Source organism: Leuciscus leuciscus, assembly GCF_965113295.1.
Source record: "Leuciscus leuciscus genome assembly, chromosome: 21".
NCBI lineage: Eukaryota > Metazoa > Chordata > Actinopteri > Cypriniformes > Leuciscidae > Leuciscus > Leuciscus leuciscus.
The window spans coordinates 12,435,789-12,458,563 of NC_138745.1; the positions used below are offsets into that span (position 1 = coordinate 12,435,789).

Below are 22,775 nucleotides of genomic sequence, written 5' to 3' on the forward strand. Positions count from 1 at the left end.
CACTTTAGGTTTAAGTGCACTGTAGCAAACATGTAATGGAAATAATGTTACAGTGCAGATTTTCTAATTTACACGTTTTTTTCTTGTCTTCTGCAGATAACTTTCCTCAGATGGCTCATCAGAAGCGCTTCATCGAAAGGAAGTACCGGCAAGAACTGAAGGAGATGAGACGAGAGCGAGAGCGTCAGGAGAGAGATAGTGATGAAGGGTAGGGCAGCAGAAAGTGAAAGAAAAAAGTAGGATGTTTTAGGAAGGGAGTTGCATCCCTTAATGAGGGCTTAATTATCTTTCTTGGTTGTTGTTTTGTGTATAAATCTGCTTTGTTTGTTAATCTAATTCACACTGTTGATATGTTTTAAAAAGAGAAAAAAAATTGTCAAATAAACCAAACCATATTATGTTTGATTGTGTGCATACTGAAGCCTAGAATTGTTGACCCGAAATTCATTTTCCTTTCAGTTTTAAACATTGAGTGTTCATCGGTGTGGTCTAACACCTTGGGAGAATTGTTGCTCTTGAGCTTGGAATACACAATTTTAAATACACAATATTAAAATATATATATCTTTTTTTTTTTTTTTTACTGGTTTAAAGGAGTTTATGTGATTGTAATAAAAATAGTAATAAATCCTTCCCTTGCAGGTGAATTTGACCCCCATAGGAATTGGGGGGGGGAGTGTTTAAAAAAAAAAAAAAAAATTATATAAAACAAAATCTGGCTCAGTCCGGGACACACACACAACACACACACACAACACACACACATTATAAATACAAACCTAAACAATTCTCAAAATTAAAACTAAAAATGCTACAACTTTACCCAAAAATTATTTGATAATGTTTAAATTTATGCATTAAAAAAAAAATGAAAAACTGACTTTAGGACCAAGGGGAACAGTTCATTTGCTCCATATAGAGCTATAAGGCCATCTAAAGGCAAGAGCTATGAAATGTTATATATTTATTTATTTTATAAAAGAGGTCGGCAGAGACACCTAGATACTTTTTGAGCTGTTGTTTTGTATTTAAGTGAAATAATATGAAGTATTCTGAATTATTGATAAAATCTAGTAATTTAGAGGTAAATAAAACATCTCCAAAAACAATCTGTATTTGTATTATTTGTGATTGTTTTATTTCAAAAATGAAAAAATAAATTATAAACATTATATAAGCTTTATGGACAAAAAAAAAAGTAGTATAATTTTATGGCTTTGGGGTCATTCTGAACTGCGAGGGAAGGATTTGTTACAGGTACAGGAGGAGAGGATAAGTGTTAATCATGAATCAAAGGTGAAGATTGATTTGACTAGAGAGCGCATCATTTGGTCAAACAGTCTTTTGTAGATCAACATGAAACCGTGATCATAATATAGAACAGATTTTTTTTTTATTGTGAAAAGTGGCTGTTACATGCCAACATGGAGACAGGTGAATAAAGGGGGGGGAAATCACTCCAGATTTTCTCTTTGTTCATGGTCCAAACACAGATTTTGCTAGAATCCTGTTGAATTTTTTTCTTCGTATTTACTTTTGGTCACTTCATATCCATTTTTATGGACCAAAAAGATGTCTGATTGTCTATGTACATTCAAATTACACTTGACCACATAAATGTGCCTTGACAAAATGGACATAAATCGAATATACTGTTCCTACACTGTATGCAGAAATTTGACCATGACTCATGGAAACAAAATTCATAATGGTCTAATGTTGGCAATGAAAGATGCTCATGCTTCCAATCCCTGTCTGATACCCCATAGTTTAACACGTTGGAAAAATGCAAGTTCAACCATATTGGATTTTTGGAAACATGTTGGATTAATTGACTTTTGTTCTTTTATTTTGTTTTATATCGAATTACATTTATGATCATAATGAAATGTTGTAACAACAGTGATGATAGAACAGTGACAAATTCTCATTAAAAACAAACGAATATATATTCTTTTTCTCTCTCTCTCCAATGTCTCAACACCTTATGGAGTACTAATTCATTTAAATATTAAAGTGATGTAAAGCAAATAATTAAGAAATAACACGATTTAACAATGAACAAATTGTATTTTATTAAAATAACATTAACCAAGATGAACGTATATTATGAAAACAGATATTCATTAAATGCATAGTCTAGAATGTAGGAAAATATATGTTGCATACGTAAATGGTAATGTAGTATAATATTGTTGTAAAGCGTTACCAGTCACAAAATCATAATCCCCATCATAAACCATAATTCTCTTTTTTCGTCTTTGGAAGGTGCAAGTTTTGACGTCATTAATGACATTTGCTCTAATAAAAAAAAAAAATCTATAACCATGGGTACATGGTACTGCATACCTCAAACCTTCACATTTATCCACACTGAAAAACTGAGCCAAAGCCCAAACTCACATTATTATTAAAATATAGCTTATCTGCAAGTAACCTGCAGTTACCATAGTGTATATCTTTGAATTTCACAGAGCACTTTTTTTCTCTAGTTTCTTGAAAATCTGTACTGGTGGTGTGGAAAGCATTATTAGACACGAAGAGGCTTGTGCTGCACAGACCCCTTGAGGAGTGTGCTGTAGGTTTGTGCCCTTGTTCTTCTGCTGGCTGAGGTCCTCTGTTCTTCACTGTATGTAGGTTAATATTTTTAGCAATGCCCTATTTCTGTTGGTTGCTTTATTCTAGTGGTTTTCTGTGATTAGACCAAACCCTGATAAAAATGACCCTGGCTAAAATTACCACCACAAGAAACAGCGAGAACTTCTCTTTTACCAGTGAATGGAGAACTGTATATTAGAATCTTGACATTGGGTTGCAGACTGAAATCTTAAATGTTTTATTTTTCAGTTTGACAGCGATAGCATGTTATAATCATTTTCACATATTTGCACTATTTCTGATTATATTATGTTAAATTATAATAAAGATTTATAATAAATCTTTCTAGTTGATTCTGAATGCCTTTCAGCTGTTTGGGCCTAACTTTTTGTCCATTTTCTGAAAAATCTGCTTTTTTAAACTCCTCTAAGGCCATTGATCTGATGTGCAATTTGGCTCTTGAGAGCGTCATGACAAAATGTGATCAACAGATTTTAGATGCATCTAAGCATTGCAAAGATATAAGCCAATGAATAATTGGGGTGTTGCTTAATTTTGACTAATAGTCCGAATTTAAAGGAACACTCCACCGTTTTTTGAAATAGGGCTTATTCACCTTCTTTCCTACATTTAGATAGGTGGGCAAATGCATTTTTGTCTCAGTGCATGCATTGTTTTAGTTTGACAGGGTCGGCGCTAGCTTAGCTTGGCATAATGAATGGAATCCTTTGTTGCCAGCTAGCATGTCCTGAGTAAAAGTGATATAAAAAAAATAAAAAAACCCACCTAATTACTTCTTGTGGCCTGCGTATTCACAACAAGTACAAATAGCAATGCAGATTAACACTAGACGATTTCCTATGCAGATATTGACTTGGGACTATATTAGGGGGAAGCACAGGTGAAGCACTGCTACTTGGGCGCAGAGATATCACGCCCAAGTAGCAGTGCTTCGCCTGTGCTTCCCCCTAATATAGTCCTTAATATATAAGTCAATATCTGCCTAGGAAATCGCCTAGTGTTAATCTGCATCACTATTTGTACTTGTTGTGAATACGTAGGTCACAAGAAGTAATTAGGTGGGTTTTTTATATTTTTTATATCACTTTTACTCAGGACATGCTAGCTGGCAACAAAGGATTCCATTCATTGTGCTAAGCTAAGCTAGCGCCGACCCTGTCAAACTAAAACAATGCATGCACTGAGACAAAAATGCATTTGCCCACCTATCTAAATGTAGGAAAGAAAGTGAATAAGCCCTATTTCAAAAAACGGTGGAGTGTTCCTTTAACTAAATTTGATACACAAGACCATAGCACACTATGAGGATGCATGACAAGTCGCATGAAATTATGCTCATTGGGGGCACTACAACTGAACAACCCTTATGACTCTGCAACCATATGTTTAATCAAGTCTTCTTTGGGGAAAATGCTAGCATTTTCTTAAATTTCACTCAAATACACCAACAAACATGACTGCCAGAAGCCAATCACTGTTAATTGCGTCACATTTAAATGGCTTACCATTAAAAAAATTGACAAGTTCCTACATCATATAAAAACATGGCCATGTACCAAATTTGGTGAGAATCGACCACAAGTTGCTGCTATAATACGCAAATTGATATTGATTTTGATATTTGATATTGAAATAGATTTGTTTGCTAATAAATCGGTTGTTGTGTCACCTGGGGGATCTCAGAGCTTGCGATGAATGGTTTTCGGATGGGGCCAAAGGGACCTCTGATCGACCCATGTTTCGGGGTTCTTGGCTGCAGCGTTTGTGAGATAAGCAGAAAATCCTTCAAGTAGCAGGAGCGCGGTGCTGGGAACTTTTATTTGTATTGCTTATATCTAATCCAAGCAGGTGTCTTAGGGCTCTAGAAATTGGATGATTCCGTGGTGCAATGTACAACTAAAAATGTTTGATTGTGAAGATTATAACGTGAACAAAATGTGAAACAATCATAAACTTTTGCTAGTCACAGAGCTTATTTTCTGTAATTATCCAAAAGTCAATGGAAAAGTCCTATAGTTTCTTTTGCAGAGTGAAACTCTGGGTTGGCCTACAAAAATATTTCATTATTCATCACTTGTTTCTAGTTGAGCTCGTTGTATAAATATCCCTTTGTTTCCTCAGTTTAGTGTCTAATCTTTCCTTAACATGCTTTTGTTAAGATGGTATGTTTGCACATACTAGGATTATCCTCTTGTGTTTGTTAATAAAACGTCTGCAATTAGATCAATGACTATAACTGATTAGTGGCTGTCCAGCTTATCCTCCTAATTTGATTTAAAGGTTTAAAGCACCCTCTGATGTAATTAGTATATGCCGATGGTTTTTGGCAATGGTGTTTTGTAATTTTTGTAAAAAAAATTGTCAATTGGCTCTTCAAATGATGGGATGGTGGAGGATGACCTCCAATTCACTGCTCCCCAGAGCTCATCCCTGAGCCACTCCAGCCCAGGATCTCTCAATCTTCTTCACTACAGACCTCGAGCCAGCACACACAGCTATGGGCCTCGAGCTACAGTAGCACACATGCCTACCATGAACCGTAAGCCTGCGCAAATGTCTACAACAGACCCTGAGCCTGCCATAGACCCTTACATACAACAATTTTATGATTAATATTATGCCTCCCCTCCAGTGCTACCAAACCAGGTGTTGTAGGCATCATCTTTAAAACTTGGTGACACCAATGACACTGCTCTCAAATGTTAGTCTGGAGCCCTGTTATGCCCAGCCCTATAATCCTGCTTGAGGTAGATACAATTCTCATTATCCCAGCCATAAAAGCAGTTTTTCCTCATTGTCTGATGGTTCAGTCTGGCTTAATTAACTCTTACCCTTCATCCTCCGCTGGTTATGTCCAGCATGATATACTCCCTAGTCCTGCCAAGACCCAGCCCCTCCTCCTTCTCTGGTTCCATCCAACTGTGGCTCCATCCCTCCAGGGGTGATGAACCAAAGACCAAGGACCTCCAGCTTCACCCCACTCTATCATGGTTTCCTGCCCCGCCAAAACTTCTGTGATCTTGTCTCCACATTGGCCCTTTAATCCTTCAGCTCCACCTTGGCTCTTCAGTCCCTCGGCTCCACTGTGGTCCTCCATCCTGTTGTCTCTACTGGGGTCACTCATTCCCCATCCTCCACTTTGGCCTGTGATCCCCTGGCTCCACCTCGGACCTCCATTTTTCTGGCTTCGTCTTGGGTCTCCAATCCTTCCAGAGCCATCCCTCTGGCTCTGCATTGGTCCGCAATCCCACTGGCTCAGTCTCAGTTTCCTAATTGGCCAGCTTCACCTTTGTCCAAAGATCTCACTAATTATTATTTTAAGGCTCTTGATTTATTGTTGTAAAGTACATTGACTCAAGTAAACTCATGTTGTTTTTAATAGTGTTATATTAATACATTTGACATCGACATTGGACCTACCATTAACTAAGTGCTTTTATTCATAATGAAATTTCTCATTCTGCATAAGATCCATTTGCTGTATAAATGAGGCAGGGTTGAATGTCCTGAGCACATAGTGTGGGTATCCTTTGGTGACCCAGACAGAGGATTTACAAGAGTGCATCTGTCAATGGATACTGTGCAAAGTCATTCCAGGGATTTCCAAGAAATTTAAATCTTTGGTTCATATGAACAGATGTTTTGTTTTGGCAACATTTTCTATGAAGACCATGCTTATAATGAATTATAGCCCCATTTATACTTATTTATAAGGAAGTATTACTATTCTATAAATATTTTTATAAAGTCTCATAATAAGAACAGTTAAAGTTACATTTATATTATTTTTATAATTAATTGTCATGCATTTGCTTTTTCAATGTGCATACTTATAATCCATTATACAATAATTTATAAATGATCAAATATAAAATAGATCCAGAGACACTTGTTTGCTGTATACCAATTAGTTATCAATTATGTCTTTAATGGCTAATTTTTGCATTAGAGGTCATGAATGGTCATTTTGATTTGTTAAAATCAATTTCTCCTCAGCCATATGCATGGTATTGTACAAGTAAACAACTTAAAATGTATAATGAGCAAATTTTCATGATTTCTTAACATTTGCTTTAGGAAAATTGCATCTTATGTTTTCACTTTACTTAAAGCCATCAGTGATGAATTTATAGAGGTTGGTAACTGTATTATCACTCACAATAAGTATTTATAAGAACACAACACGGATATTAATAACAATGTTTTCTCTTATTTGACAAAAATAAATCTGAATTACTAAAAAGTCATTGTAACTATAATATAATAACATTTTAGCAATGCTGGTTGCATCTTTATAAATACATTAATGGAATCATACGACTGCCTAGTTAATTCTTATAAATCAGTGTATAATGGATTTAGTATGTGCATTGAAAAAGAAAATGCATGACTCATCTCACCATCTCACCAACTGTGTCCAGCAATTGAAGGTTGAAAACATCATGTCAGACCCACTTATTATCTCTAAAGGTGTGCCTCAAGGCTCCATCCTGGGCCCAGCCCTTTTTTCTATCTACATCAATGATATAGCCAGAGCTGCTGGCACCTCCCGGATTCATCTTTATGCAGATGACACCATTTTGTACTCAGTTGGTTCCTCTCCCAATTCTGCGGCTTCCCGTCTTAAACTCAGCTTCACCTCTATAGAGCAGTTCTTTGACAATCTCCACCTCCGTATTAACACCAGTAAGACAAAATGTATCCTTTTTAGCCAAAAAACGGTTACAAAGACTCCACTTACAATCACCCGCATGAACGGTATGGCTCTGGAGTATGTCAAAACATATAAATACCTAGGCATCTGGTTGGATTCATCCCTGTCATTCATTACACACATCAGTAACCTTCAAACAAAAGTCAAAGCTAGACTAGCCTTTCTTTTCCGCAATAAAACTTCCTTTACTCATGCAACCAAATGCACCCTCGTTAAGATGACAGTACTGGCAATTTTGGACTATGGCGATATTATCTACAGAATGGCAACAAACACAGCCCTAAAAAACTTGACACACTCTATCATTCAGCTATCCGTTTTGCCACTAATGCACCCTTTCACACTCATCACTGTGACCTGTGTAAACTGGTGGGCTGGCCCTCCCTTCATACCCGGCGGCTCCATCATTGGTTTCTCTTCATATACAAGACAATCCTGGGCAAGACACCTCTCTATATGTCATCTCTTCTTTATGTGGTTCATAACACCTATCACACAAGATCAAGTAATTTTATTAAATTTAGTAGAAGAGGAAGAGTCTCTTCTTTTCTTCTTGAGTCTCTCCATCATTGTCCTACTCCAGTTTAAACATAAAAGGCAGAACAGTTTCTGACATTTTAGTGCTTGTGTAGCTTGTGCAGGGAATCTTAGCTGCTAACACACAAGCTCTTGAAGCTCCGCCCTCTGTGCTGGGAGCAGCAGCTCATTTGCATTTAAAGGGACACACACGAAACAACGCGTTTTTACTGACCCTCAAAAAGGGACAATTTTAACATCCTAAAAAAATATCTGTGGGGTATTTTGAGCTAAAAGGGTTAGGGTTATGGTTACAACAGAGACTTATTTTACATATTGTTTTTAAAAAAAGGGCATTATACCACCCCTTTAAATGGAGCTATAATTCATTATAACATACAGGAAGTACTCAAATGAACAACCAATTTTCACTCATGATGTACTGTTCAGATCTTAGATAAACAATGTAGAGGCATGAGACTTATAATACATTATAACTATTTATAACTGTTTGTTTTCTGTAGGGTTGTGGGATGCTGGAGCCTAACATTAACTATAAATATAATCAATTACACCTTAATACGTGGATAATACATGCTTCATTGTGTGTTAATATTATCATAAAAGTATTATAATGGACTATTCATGAGATGATGCAACGTATTATACATTTTCTCCATATAGACATTATTCCTCATTTAGAATCTTTTTGGCATAAAGTGTTCTTTAAAATTGAGTTGAGAAACCTAAGGTTCTACTGAACTCAACTGAACCTTTTTTTTCCTTTGACTGTTGCTATCCAGGAAAAGCATTGGCATTAAAGAATAAGCAAAAAATAACAATATTCCTATGACAGTTATTTCTCTCATTATTACATGAATGTTTTTGTAATATAATTTGAAAAGGCAGAGGACATAAAAAAATACCTATTATTACCATTATTAAGACTTTTATTATGACTGTACAGGAATGATATGTAAAGATGAGTATGTGGGATAGATTTCTTTCAAGAATGTGTGTGTGCTCTCAGTGGCTGAAGAGAACTGGAGGAAATGAATAGTGGGTGTGGATAAAGAGAGAAAGAGCCAGAGAAGGAGGGGTGAAGACAAATGTAACTGTCTCTGTAGCTCTGCCACAGTGTATTACAGAACAAAAACAAGCCCAGACCGTTTTAGAGATGCACGGCTTGTGAATTCTCCTGTCATGCAGGTGTACACAGCTGAGAGAGACTCACCAGGGAAGACAGAGGATAAGGAACTAAGTGGAAGTGTTCATCACGGTATGCATTAATAAGGAAAGGGATTTGTTTGTTTCTTGGTCATTCATTCACTGGACTGAGGAAGTATACAGTGAGGAGTCATCATTTGGGGGGGGACGTTCGCTCTTTTAGGATGCGCTCTCTCTGCTGTACCTCACATCTGCCCTGGCCACCCTTTCTTTGGGATGTAGAGAAGATTGATGCTTCATACAGGCTTTTCCCCTAAACATCTGCTGACTCTGGAAACCTGGCATCATGCCAGTGATGAAGGGGCTGCTGGCACCCCAGAACACCTTCCTGGACACCATTGCAACTCGTTTCGATGGCACTCGTAAGTACTGGCACAAATGCACATACACCAAACCCATATGAGAGAGAACACTCAAGCTGAAAAAATACACTTGGTACCTTGAAGGTGAAGGTTTTTCATTTCTGTAGGGTCATCAAATGGATGTGCAAAAATAATGGCTTTTTTCAAACATGTGTCTTGAACAAACTTATACCGTCATAGAGTCTTGCCATTTACTATTGACATGTTTATAACTGCTACCAGAATTATAACACATCTGGTTTAATGACCCCCTTGAGCACTGAGGTGTGATACTGCCATAGTAGCGCAAGAGCACACATTAATTATGTACTCACTGTACACTGCACTTTTGAAGTGTTTTTGGCCTGAAAATAAAGTGACTTAACTGAACTGACCCTTAAAAATAACTTCCGTTAGGCAAACTAATGTTGTGTGGTTGATTCAGTCATAAATAATTTACCATTTTAAATCATTCTCTGCAATCGCATAGCTCATAGTGCTAGCAACGCCAAGGTCATGGTTTCGTTCCTAAGAGATTGCATGATCAGCTAAAATTGTATGTATTTTTTTTACCATATACAGTAAATTAAAGTTAACCAAAAATATTTTTTACTGTAGCATTTTCTGTTCAAATGACTATCATTTAGGTAGCACTTCATTTTACAGTCCAGTTATCCATGTACATACAATTAACTTATTACAGTAATTACAATAACTGGGTAATAACTTGGTACTAACCCTGAACCTATACTCTTAAACCTAACTTTTACCCCTGTAGGTACTTTATATTACCCAGTATTTTCTTAGGTAAGTACACCTGCGTAAGTACGTGTAAGTACACGTGGTGTAAAATAAAGTGCCATCAACATTTTTATAGATGGCTGGATCAATCTTGAATATGAATATATTGGTTTTTTATTGTTATTTTACTGTTTATTTAACAGCAAAATGAAGGCATAAGCTTTAAAGTGAAAATAACTGCGAAAGCAGTTAATACACAGATACCATACTCTTGTGTGTTTGTTCTTGTTTTATCATGGGAGATAAATCTCGTGTTTTGCAGTAGCTGGAGTTCTCTCATGGCATTTGTCTTTGAGATACATGTGTGCCATGGGAAAAGTGGATGTCAAGGGACATAGCTGTTTGTGTAATCCTTTTATCCTGAACCTTCTAAGCCACTAGTTAAAAGACTGATTACAGATTAAGGTTCTCATTCATAATAATAAAATCAGGATGTGAATTTTACTCTATTGCATCGAAATATCTATCAAATGACTACGATTTTTAGCATTACAACACAAAATACTAAAATATAGTCATAAAGCAAAAAAAATTCACAATTCAACAAAGTTTTCAAATCTGAAGAAATTTGATAATATTCTTCCATAACAGTATTTGTACCAAGATTATGGGGAGCCATACCACATAAATCTGATGACATAAAAGTAGCCTACAATCCTCCCATCTGTGCTTTCTTACCATAGTAATGAAGAAAACCCTTCACACAGCTTACATGCAAACTTAATCTCTTCTGTTAGATAACACCTCTCTCACACAAACCCACAACTGCATGTTCATGCATATTCACAGCTTCTTATTCTAATCATATGCTGTTGCAAGATATAATTGCACTCTGCATGAGTGTGTGATTAACTGAATTCGACAACATTTACACTGTTATTTTCCTGATTATTAATATGAAGCTGTTTAGCAACAATCAGTTTTGTATAAAGTCAAGTCAAGTTTATTTGTATAGCGCTTTTCACAATACAGATTGTATCAAAGCAGCTTCACAGTATTAAATTAAAATAATACAACAAAGTTTGTTTCAAGAGGAATTTATTGATTGATAAAATTAAATTAAATATCCCCAAAATATCCCCAACTGAGCAAGCCAAAGGCAACAGTGGCAAGGAACCGAAAAACTCCATCAAGTGACCTAATGGTGTCCTAAAACTCCATCAGGTGACCTAATGGAGAAAAAAAAACCTTGGGAGAACCCAGGCTCAGTCGGGGGCCAGTTCTCCTCTGGCATTTATGAGCTAGAGGCCGGATTGTAGTTTGAACTGTAGGATTATATGAATGCCTGGCTGAAGAGATGCGACTTTAATCTAGTTTTAAACTGGGAGAGCGAGTCTGAGCAACGAACAGTATCAGGAAGACTATTCCAGAGTTTTGGAGCCAAATGTGAAAATGCTCTCCCTCCTTTGGTGGTTCTGGATATCCTAGGTATGACCAAAAGCCTTGAATTTAGTGATCTTAAAGAGCGCGATGGATTATAGGGCGATAGAAGATCCGTTAAATAGACTGGAGCTAAGCCGTTTAGGGCTTTATAAGTCAGTAGCAATACCTTGTAATTAATACGGAGCTTTATAGGTAACCAATGCAGTGATGATAAAATCTGTGTTATATGATCATATTTTCTTGATCTCGTAAACTCTAGCGGCGGCATTTTGGACTAACTGTAGCTTGTTTATTGAGGATGCAGGACAACCAGCTAATAAAGCATTACAGTAATCCAGTCTCGAGGTCATGAATGCATGAACTAACTTTTCTGCATCAGAAACTGATAGCATATTACGTAGCTTAGCAATGTTTCTAAGGTGGAAAAAGGCTGTTTTTGTAACATATGAAATATGATTTTCAAAAGACAGGTTGCAATCGAGTATAACACCCAGGTCTTTTACTGTAGAGGATAAAGTAACAGGACATCCTATGATGTTAAAGTTGTATTGTGAGAGGTTTTGTGGGCGGTTTTTATAAGTATTACCTCTGTCTTGTCTGGATTTAATAAAAGAAAATTACGCGTCATCCAATCTTTTATATCTTTAACACACTCTGTCAATTTGGAAAATTTAGCGTTTTCATCCGGCCGTGATGAAATATATATTTGAGTGTCATCAGCATAACAATGGAAACTAATTCCATGTATAAAGCACTAAATAAATAAATGTGACTTGACCTAGGACATATATATAAAAAAATGTTTAGCACTCAATGCTCACACAACCTCAGAGCATAATCACAACAACATTTATCAAGGTGACCAAGTGCTGGTTTAAAAAAGTGCAACTTTGACTTGTTGGTGATGCTGAAGTGTTTGAGAAGGGGCCGTCAGGAATGTTCAGAATCTCCTCTTTCAATGTGCCAAATTTCACTTTTCCACTTTTTACCACATGGTTCTGTGGGCTGCCATTGACTCTCAGCATGAAGAAGGCGGCATTTTATGTGCTTGTGGATTCATTTCCTTTTTCTTCACTTTACTTATGTCATGTTCTTCACATGAGGATTCATTTGACATTATAAGGATGATTTCTCACATGGGTCTTTATTTCTAACAACAGTTTGAGATGAAGAATATAGAGGAGATGTGTCGTTAATGTTAACTTCTCCTCTTGAGATACATTTCTTTTGCTCTTTCTTCACAATGCTGGATGTTTCTGGGTAACAGAGCACCAGTTTACTCACGGCCCAAAATAGCTGCCCTCTTGTTGCCGTAGAGACCAGCTTTCCTGCGCAGTAGACGCAGTGAAGCTGAGCTTGTGGTACTAACCAATGACTTACTGAAGACGCTTCTACAAACAATAGATGTTGATCATTTCACTTTCAGAATCAGAATCAGAATCAGAAAGAGCTTTATTGCCAAGTGTGCTTGCACCCACAAGGAATTTTTCTTGGTACTGAAGCTTCCAGTGCACATATACAAATACAAATACAACAAGAAACATAGTAATACAAATTCTAAGAATAAAATATATAAAAAAATAAAATAAAATAAAAATAGTATAAAAAGTAAAAAAAGTAAAAAAAAAACTGTTTATCATTGTTTATATAACCTTTAATTTCATTAAAATATATCATGTAGATCAGGGCTAGCTGTCACACAATTTACTTCAGTGAATATTTCTCAGGGTAGTTTATATTTGAATGTCCATTTCTGAATAGGTATATACCGTGCTAGTAGCTACAGAAAACACTATTGAACATTTCCACCGTTAATGACCAGGAAGAAACATGCAGTTCATTTAACACATATTGACCCTGCTATTGGGGCATGTTGTCACACTATATTGGGTAATTTATCACAATAGAAAAGTTACAGTAAACAGCCTTACAGCAAAATTGTAGATTATTATTAAGAAAAAATGTTATACAACCTATCAAACTGTTTGGGCGACAAATAAAGTGTTTGTCCCCATCTGTATTTGTGAGTTTGTGCTCATTTTTTAATATTGTATGAGTTGAGATTTTATTATAGATTGTGGTAGTATATAAATAGAGTCAGGTGGTTTCAAAAGTCTTCCACCAGTTCACGAGTTCACACTTACAACCCAGAGTACTTCCCCCTGGCTGGGATAAGAACAGATGTGAGGAGTGAGTTGGGGTGGAGGAGGGATGCTCGAAAGCTGTCATGGGACAGAGGTGAGTCTGCTATTTAGCCTATATATAGGCCTCCTTGTGCTGATTGGGTAGATTATCTGAATGTGCTCCTTCTGAATTTTGTTAATAAAACATCACAAAGAGCTAAATTGTGGTGGGTTGTTTTTGATTGTTTTGGTTAATGAACAGCTTTTATTTGTCTGGCCCTGCCCAATATAAACCAGACTATTGCCTTAATTAGATTGAATTTACATTTACATATTTAGCCCATGCATTTATCCAAGATGACTTACCTTGCATTTAGGGTATACATTTGGTATACATGACATTGGTGTTGATAGTGCCATGCCATGCCCTACTGTTTGAGCTACAGGAATGCCTTGACAAAATAAATAAATAATAATAAATAAATACTAAAGCTTATTAGTCTGGAAAAGGTCAAAAAGGCAAAACAATTATTTTTATTATTTTTATTGTTTTGTAAAAGTACACACTGATTTGTTGCTTGAAAACATGTCTTACATTAATTATTGGCTTACTTACATTCATAACGTTTCAGCACATGTAACAGACACACATACATAAAGGGGGTTTGTTTTATTGTCATTAAAATAATTTGTTAATTGAATTGTAATATATATTGATTATCCTATCCATGTACTTCCACAACAAAAGCGCTGTGAACATACGCAAATGTAACTTAAACAGGTGAACTTAAATGTGCTCCATCCTTAATATGCAGCAAACATCAATTTTAGCAGTTCTAAGTTATCAAGTTAGTAAGTTATGATTTGATTTTCTTGTATGTGTTACACTGCATTTCTGCCTAGTTTCATGTGTCTTGGTTTTTAATTCTCTGCCTGTTTTCTGGACTACCCTTGTTTTTTGCCTGTGTTTTCTGCCCTGTTGCTTGTCTGGATTGTTTGCCTATGTGTTTGACATTTTGCCTGTTTTATGGATTACGATTCTGGATTGTCACAATAAAGCAGCATTTTTATCTTCAACCCAAAACTCTGAGCAGTTACATAACAATTCCTTCTTGTTTGTTCGAATAAAAGGTTTCAATGACCTGCCATGCACTGTCTGTTCATGGTCATTTCATTCTGGTCTCACACATTGTCATGACAAAAAGTTGTGTTTCCAGTGTCGCTCTCCTGACCCCTCCTGCTTTGTTTGTCCTGAGAGAGTGAAATCTCTGTCTTCTCAAAGGGCTAAGAAACTAGAATGGGCCTCTGAATTTAATTGAGAAGTATGAGTCGACCTTTGGGGAAGCCGACTGTGGGGAAGCCACCGACTTTGTCCACAAAATCCACTTGGTGGACAAGAATCGACGTAGTGTACGTAGTGTACAGCTCCCTGTCACTACGATAAGCTGTGCACTGTCTTAAATGAGATTGAATTGAAGGGCATTATAAGGAAATCTCAGAATGAATATGCATCTCCGCTAGTTTTAGTGTGGAAAAAAAATGTTGACCTTCGTATTTGTACAGATTTTAGATGGCTGAGAGGCAAGGTTTTATATGGACTTGACTTCTGGGTTTTATAATGTTCCCTTGTTTGAAGAGCATAAGAAGTACACCACTTTTTTCTCTTCTTTCGGTCTCCATGAGTACAATCGGCTACCTCAGGGACTGACCAACAGTCCAGCAACCTTTATGAGGATGAGGATGTCCATTTTTGGTGATGGTATACAGATGGTATAACCCCTTCTCAAAAGAAGATCAGATCTTTCCTGGACATGATTTTATATTATCAGCATTTCATTAAGGACTGTTCTGCTAAGGCAAAACCAGTTTTCAGTCCCCTATCAGATCGGTCACAGAACATAGCTCAAAGGAAGTGTGGTCGAATGAGGAGGCCACTCAGTGTCATGAAGCTTTCACCAGAGAATTGGACTAGTGAGTGTCGAATGGCTTTTGAAACTCTAAATTCTTGAACACCCAGATTTCAGTCATCTCTTTATTCTCTCTGTTGATGTTACATTGAATGACATAGGTGCTGTGTTATCTCAGGTGCCGCCTGGTGAGAATATTGCATGCCCATTTGCTTTTGCAAGCAAAACACTCTCCAAGTCCCAGATGAACTACTCAGCACATAGACTCGAATTTCAGGCTTTAAAGTGGGCCATTTGCGACAAGATTAGCCATTGGCTAAAAGGGAGACATTTCACAGCATGGTCTGATAATAATCCCTTGTCCTATATTCTAACCAAACCCAGATTGGATGCGATTGAACAGCGATGGGTGGCGAAGCTGAAGTATGTGCCAGTCACAAAAAACATTGTTGCAGATACCTAGAGCAGAGAGCTCTTTGTTAAGTCTTGTGTCAGCCATCGTCTGTTGAAAGAACCTTATGTTTCTCTCTTGGATGAGGTCAATGGTGTTGTTACTGGAACTGTGCATGATGCCTTTCGTGTCACTAAAAACTGTCAGAAAACTGTCAACGAAGCTGAGAACGAGCTGCAGGATGACGTGAATGGCTCATGTCCTGGATCCTTCGATGCTGCTGAAGTTTCTCCTGTCTTGGGTGCTCACTGCGATGGTGGAGTTAGTCCGTTGACCGTGGCCAGTCCAACGACACTTCAGCTCCCTGCTGAAGATCCATCTGTTGCGATCCCATTTTCCAGACTTGTCCATCTCCAAGAGCAGGACAACATAGTTGGTAGAGTCATCAACTATGTTCTGAGACATAAATGTCCTTCAAAGAGTGAGAGAGCAAAGGAACCCAGCTCTGTGACAAACCTTTTGAAGCACTGGAAAAAGCTAAAGATTCGTAATCGTGTGCTGTACAGAGTAAAGAAGGATCGTCTGATGAATAAGAAACTCTTTCAATATGTTGTTCCTGATTCCCTGAAGCATGACATTCTCTGTGGTGTTCATGACGCAGCTGGACATCAGAGTAGTGTAAGAACTCACTCCCTCGCAGATGGAAGATTATTTTGGCCAGGGATGAGTGAGGACATCAAGCTTTATGTGAAGAACTGCCAGAGGTGTGTTGTCGGGAAAACTCCAGAAACAGATGCTTGTGCGCCCCGTCGCACCTCTGAACCTATGGAACTAATATGCATAGACTTTTGGAGTGCTGAATAGACTTCAGGGAAGGTGGTTGATGTCCTAGTAGTGACAGATTTTCTAAGATGGCACATGACTTCCCCTCACACATCACAACCAGTCTGCTAAGAAAGTTGCCAATCGCCTTTGGAATGACCTCTTCTGCATTTATGAATTTCCAAAGAGAATGTATTCGGACCAAGGTGCTTATTTTGAAAGAAAAATCATTAAGAACTTGCTTGGTGATGGCTAGGGAATATGATAAGAGTTATCCCAGTCAAATCCAAGTCAAGGTGGCCACAGCTTCTAAAGACGTTAACATTCAGCTACAATAAATTGTACTGTACATGAAACAACTGGGTTCGTTCCTTTTTATCTTATGTTTGGGAGTATTCCAAGGCTGCTGATTGAAGATGATCAGCCAGCTTTAGTTTGTTACTGCACTGAGAAGAGACCTGAGCACAGCTGCAAAAATTGCCTAGAAACACAGTCTCAAAGAGCAGAACCGTCATGCCATTCTTTACAATTGGAAGGTCAGAGGCTCACCCTTAGCAGTGGGAGATAGAGCTTTGCTGGCTAACCGTGGAGAGAAAGGCATGAGGAAAGTTGCAGAAAGTGGGACTCTGTTCTGTATGAGGTACAGTCAGTGAGACCAGAGATTGATGTGTACAGGATTAAGGATGTTCAGACTGGCTAAGAAAAAGTGATGCACATGTAACCTTTGGCTAAAAGTACTTAAGAAACCTGACTACGCCACCTAGGTTATTTCTTCACCCAGGAAAATAAATAAATAAAAAACAATACCAAAAGAAAAGAAAAAAAAAATACACTCTCCCCTTCTGTTAAGCTTCAGTATCACAGTCATCAAGCATTCACATTTAGATATACACTGGCAAAGAAACCTGTCATACCAAAAAAAAAAGAAAAGAAAAAGAAGGGTCAAGAATACATAAGCAATCCAAACGACACAATATTTAATATTTATATACACAATTTATATTTAAAATCGTTCAAGCTGTTTTAAGGAACCAGACAACAGGCGTATTAGTTTAATTTAATAGCCCAAAAGACAAAAATGGCCAATACTTCATCACATATACAGATTACAGAGCGATAGGGCAGAATCGTCTTTAAACACTCTTGTCGCTCAGCGGTTCAAAACAGCAATGTCCACCGCAGTCTGACACAGTCAGCCGTACGAACAGGACGGTGAAACAGCAATATAAACAGGTATATAAAACAGCAGCACAAAACGGGTATACGAAACGGCAGCACAAAACAGGTATACAAGACGGCAGCACAAAACAGCAGCACAAAACAGGTATACGAAACAGCAGCTAGCACTCTTGGGCCGCACCTGAAATAAAAGTACAATAAAAGCACGAATAGTGCATCAATTTCAAATGATTTCACCCCTCCCAAAATAAGAGAAAACCCACAATAAAGTTTCTTACCTCGTAGGTGAAATTTAGACTACATACATTAGCCTATTGCATGGATGGATGGAGCAAAAACATAATGTAAGTGTTTAAAATGCATATGCATAGTTAAGTTGAAACCTTTCTCTCTTTGGCATGCTGTTAATGCTGTTAAACTGAATGTACTCTCCTTAAATAACAACACTGAAAAAAGAATGCGCTGTTTATCTTTCGATCAATTACGACCAGTCACACAGAATGCAGGAACAGGGTTGCTGCAGTAGTCAATTACATTACAGTACATCAGATTTCACTTATCTCGTGAAGATAGTTTGAGAAATGACTGACAGGATGATGTCAGAGGATTTGGTGTGCAACAGATCCTGGGTGTCATTGACAAATATTTTAACTTGTAAAATCTGAAAAGAAACAACTTACAGTATATTTCACAATGCACTGCAATAATTAAACTTACAAACTGAAAATATTTAAATTGTTAAAATAAATACAAAGTACTGAAAATCGAATTATTACAATTTATTCACACACACACACACACACACGCACATGCACATGCACACACTTAGTATACTTCAAGTTCATGTAACGTTCAAGTATATTTTTAAGTATACAACATTTTAAACAAAAAGCTAAGAAAATCACATTATTGTCAAAGACTATGCCTGGATGGGATTCAGAATGATGATCAAAACACAGATGGAGTAGATTGAGTCCATCAACACCCCCAAAGCTTCACAGTTGTGGGGAAAGAGTAAAGTAGAAGTAAATTCCAGTGTATGAAACCTTATGAACCCAATGAAACCTTATTGCAAAGTGTTACCGACTAGCCTACACATAAATTCAGATACAGATTAGGAACCGTCACAGTTATGTCCAGTTTGTCTTAATTTTAATGGACTTTTAGTTTGTTTTACATTTTTTGTTACCATGGTCCCCGTCACTATGAGTTTGTTTGGTTCAGCAGTGTTCTATTAATTAGAATAATTAATTAGTTTAAGTTGTACCCTCAGGTTCATTCTCTGTCTGGTCACGTTCACATTTACTGTGTGTCGCTACCTTCTGTTAACCTTGTGAATATTTGATATTAAAAGGGTCAACAGATGCTAAATTCACTTTTATGTGGTGTTATATAAAAGTGACGCATATAAATGTGTCTTTGCAGTGTGTGGACACAACCAACATTTCATACAATGAAAAACATCCATTCAATCCTTTTTTTAATCCTCAAAACGTCTAAACACTCTCAATAATCAAGCTTTTTGGATTTTCTGAGCAATATGATGTCATTTTGATCATGCTCCGCCACGACCACTGACGGACTGTCCCGTATTAGCATATTTCCGCAAGGCAGGTTGCCATGGCAGCACTTTATGAGTCTTGTGTTGACACCCCCCATGGAAGAGAGGGGTGGGGTGAGGAGTTGCTAATCTATCTATAAATTACAGAAACGTCTGTCTGTCTGTCTGTCTGTGTCTGTTATTCACATATCTCTCGAACCGTTTGTCCGATGGATTTCAAACTTGACAGATGTCTTGCCACGGGCACGAGTAAGTGCAGTGTAAGTGCAGTTTGACGTTGTTTGGATTAGAAATGTAAATATATCGGTATTTATCGGTAAATCACGGCCATCATTTGTAGTAGCTTATTCACAAACTGTTTGCTCAAGCGTAGCGTTTTTTCGTTGTTCACTGTGTAGCCTGCTCCCTCAATAGTCGCGCTTATTCATTTGTGGATGTTAACTGAATCTGTAAGTCAGCTACGCTGTTTACTTCTGAATATTATATCTATTTATAAATTATAGGAACATCTTTCTGTCTGTCTATCTCTCTCTCTCTCTGTGTGTGTGTGTGTGTGTGTGTGTGTGTGTGTGTGTGTGTGTGTGTGTGTGTGTGTGTGTGTGTGTGTGTGTGTGTGTGTGTGTGTGTGTGTGTGTGTGTGTGTGTGTGTGTGTGTGTGTGTGTCTGTTATTCGCATATCTCTCGAACCGTTAGTCCGATAGATTTCAAACTTGACAGGTGTCTTGCTACGGGCATGAGTAAGTGCAGTGTCACGGATGTTGTTCGGATTAGAAATGTAAAAGATATCGGTAAATATATTGGTAAAAGAAGCAGTTAGAAGGTTGTGGTTTAAAAAGAAACATTCTGACATTAGAGGGTTGTGACATTTACACTGTCAGCTAAACATTAAGTAAGCTACACTGTTTACTTCTGAATATTATATTTTATTCACGGCCATCATTTGTAGTAGCCTATTCACAAACTGTTTGCTCAAGCGTAGCGTTTTCTCGGAGTTCACTGTGTAGTCTGCTCCCTGAATCGTCAAGCTTATTCATTTGTGGATGTTAACTGAATCTGTAAGTCAGCTAACACTGTTTATTTCTGAATATTATATTTTATTCTGGTGCGCTTAACGTTATCGCTACTGTGTAATAGTAGCCTATGCTATTCACCAACTAAACATATCCTATTCAATGTGTTCACATTCTCTTTCACGGCCATCATTTGTAGTAGCCTATTCACAAACTGTTTGCTCAAGTTCACTGTGTAGCCTGCTCCCTCAATCGTGTAGTTCAATATTCCATATTTATTGCATGTCATTATGTCAGTATCAGTATTTGCTTTCTACCATGCACAAATAAAAATGTCACTGAACTTTTGCTGTGTAATTGTAACAATGAGCACTCAAACACACCGAACCAACAATTACTAAAAACACACAAAAACTGATTTTGCACGGGCACGGGAGACATGCACCGAAACCGGTCGCTATGAACAGAGCTGCTTTTGAGGAGGTAAAAAGGGTGTTTTACACAACCATTAAGGAATTTTAACCAACGTATGGTACAAACTTTACATTAAGACCAGTGGCGTCATGCCCATTCAAAGTGAGGGGGCATGTGCCCCCTCAGATTTTTCCTCCCTGATAATTTTTTTGTCACAACTTTATTCCTATTATGCTCCATAATATACCAGAGCCTATAACGACTCAAATGTATTCTTCTGGATGTGTAATTAATCGGACAGCAATGCATCAGCCCGCCCCTTTTTCCTAATATGGTGTCTGTGTATATCAAATCTAGAGCGCTACGCGAATCTTTGCTGTGTATGTTCAAGCAACTCACTCGTCTCGCACGTTGAGCTGGTAATGTTTTACAGATGGTCTTGAAGTGGTAAGTGGGCAAAGCAACAAATCGGCATTGAATTAGTTATCGGATGATATTAAAAGGTAGTGGGATTATTTGTGGTTGACCTGGAAATTTTAACTTGATCAAAAAGTTATGGATTTGATATTAGCTGCGAATTCAGAGCATTAACCTAAGTTGTGTCAGTGTAACGTTATCGATAGCTAGCCTAGTCTAACCGTAAACTAGTTGGCTAACGTTACTGCCATACAAAGCCATAGTAACGTTATCTGATCGGTTTTGATTACTTTTTTACATTTCTGTCAAAAATTAACCATTTTCAAATAAACGGGGTAGTGTTAACCTTATTCAGCACTGAAATCTGTCAAACTTCTTTCAAAGTCCTTCATCACATATTAATATTAAAATAACTTAATTTCAGAGCACCACAAAGTCAGACCTCAGCACCTTTATGTACCTTTAATGTAAGATCGTTCTTAGGTCACATACCAATTATCATAACATAAAACCTGCAATGGTACTGTTTTTAAAATCATGTGTAGTAGGCCTAAGTGTACAGTAAGTGTGTGTGTAAACATGCTTTAATGAAGTAGACTTCAAAAGCTTTTGAATTTGAGCTTACAGTTCTTTCATCAACCTGTCTTTTACATAAACTTACAAAATAGATACTTTAACTTAGTCCTCGGATAGAGGAGGATTGCTGCTTGCTCCGTTAAGGTATTTCTGTCCCTCCCAAACTGCATTGAAATGGTATGTTTAGCAGCCAGAATTAAAAAAATTTCAGGGGGAGAAACCCCCTGACCCCTCCTAACATGATCCATATCACCCGTCAGAAAACAACTGCAACGTCTCAGATTGTGCCCCCCCAGAATTTTGGCTTGCATGACGCCCCTGATGAAGACCCTAAAGAATCATACCAACTTGTGGAAAATGGGCATCCAATGACCCTTTTAATATCGTGTTGGAACCTCCTCCTTCATCTTCGTCTGTTAACCTGCAACCACACATGACAGATGACCGGGCTAAAAATGGATTACGCTGTTGCGGCTCAGGAGAGCCACGATTTTTTTAGTTTTACTGAACGTTTTTGTCGTCTTGCCATCACCAGCCCCTATTCTCATTACATGAGAACTGAACTGAGCTGGACGATGACAGCCATTCTTTCTCCAGAGCGGCTATATATATATAAATGAACAAAATTTTAAAAAAAATATATAAAAAAATGAACCATCACTGTCACGGTTCATGAATTCACTGTCTCTCTCTCGTCTGACGTGCTGTTGTGTGTGTGTGTCTGTAGGCGTGGTCACTAATCATCAGTGATCAGTAGCGCCAGCTGGATCCAAT

At 37.5% G+C, this 22,775-nt stretch overlaps 2 protein-coding genes across 4 annotated transcripts in view; both read left to right on the forward strand.

Annotated features, from left to right (window-relative positions):
• drosha (drosha ribonuclease III) overlaps window positions 1-1,949 on the forward strand; it is a 36,474-nt gene extending 34,525 nt beyond the window's left edge. For both annotated transcript variants that reach the window (XM_082152684.1, XM_082152685.1), the window contains exon 31: window positions 97-1,949. In XM_082152684.1, coding sequence (XP_082008810.1) covers window positions 97-212 — 116 coding nt within the window. In that variant the 3' untranslated portion in view covers window positions 213-1,949. The remainder of the gene's footprint in view (window positions 1-96) is intronic.
• A 6,959-nt stretch (window positions 1,950-8,908) lies between these two features.
• Window positions 8,909-22,775, forward strand: part of kcnh4b (potassium voltage-gated channel, subfamily H (eag-related), member 4b) — a 48,570-nt gene continuing 34,703 nt past the window's right edge. The window contains exon 1 of one of the 2 annotated variants that reach the window (XM_082152686.1): window positions 8,909-9,438. In XM_082152686.1, the coding sequence (XP_082008812.1) occupies window positions 9,308-9,438 (131 nt within the window). In that variant the 5' untranslated portion in view covers window positions 8,909-9,307. The remainder of the gene's footprint in view (window positions 9,439-22,775) is intronic. The other variant, XM_082152687.1, reaches the window with a different exon arrangement.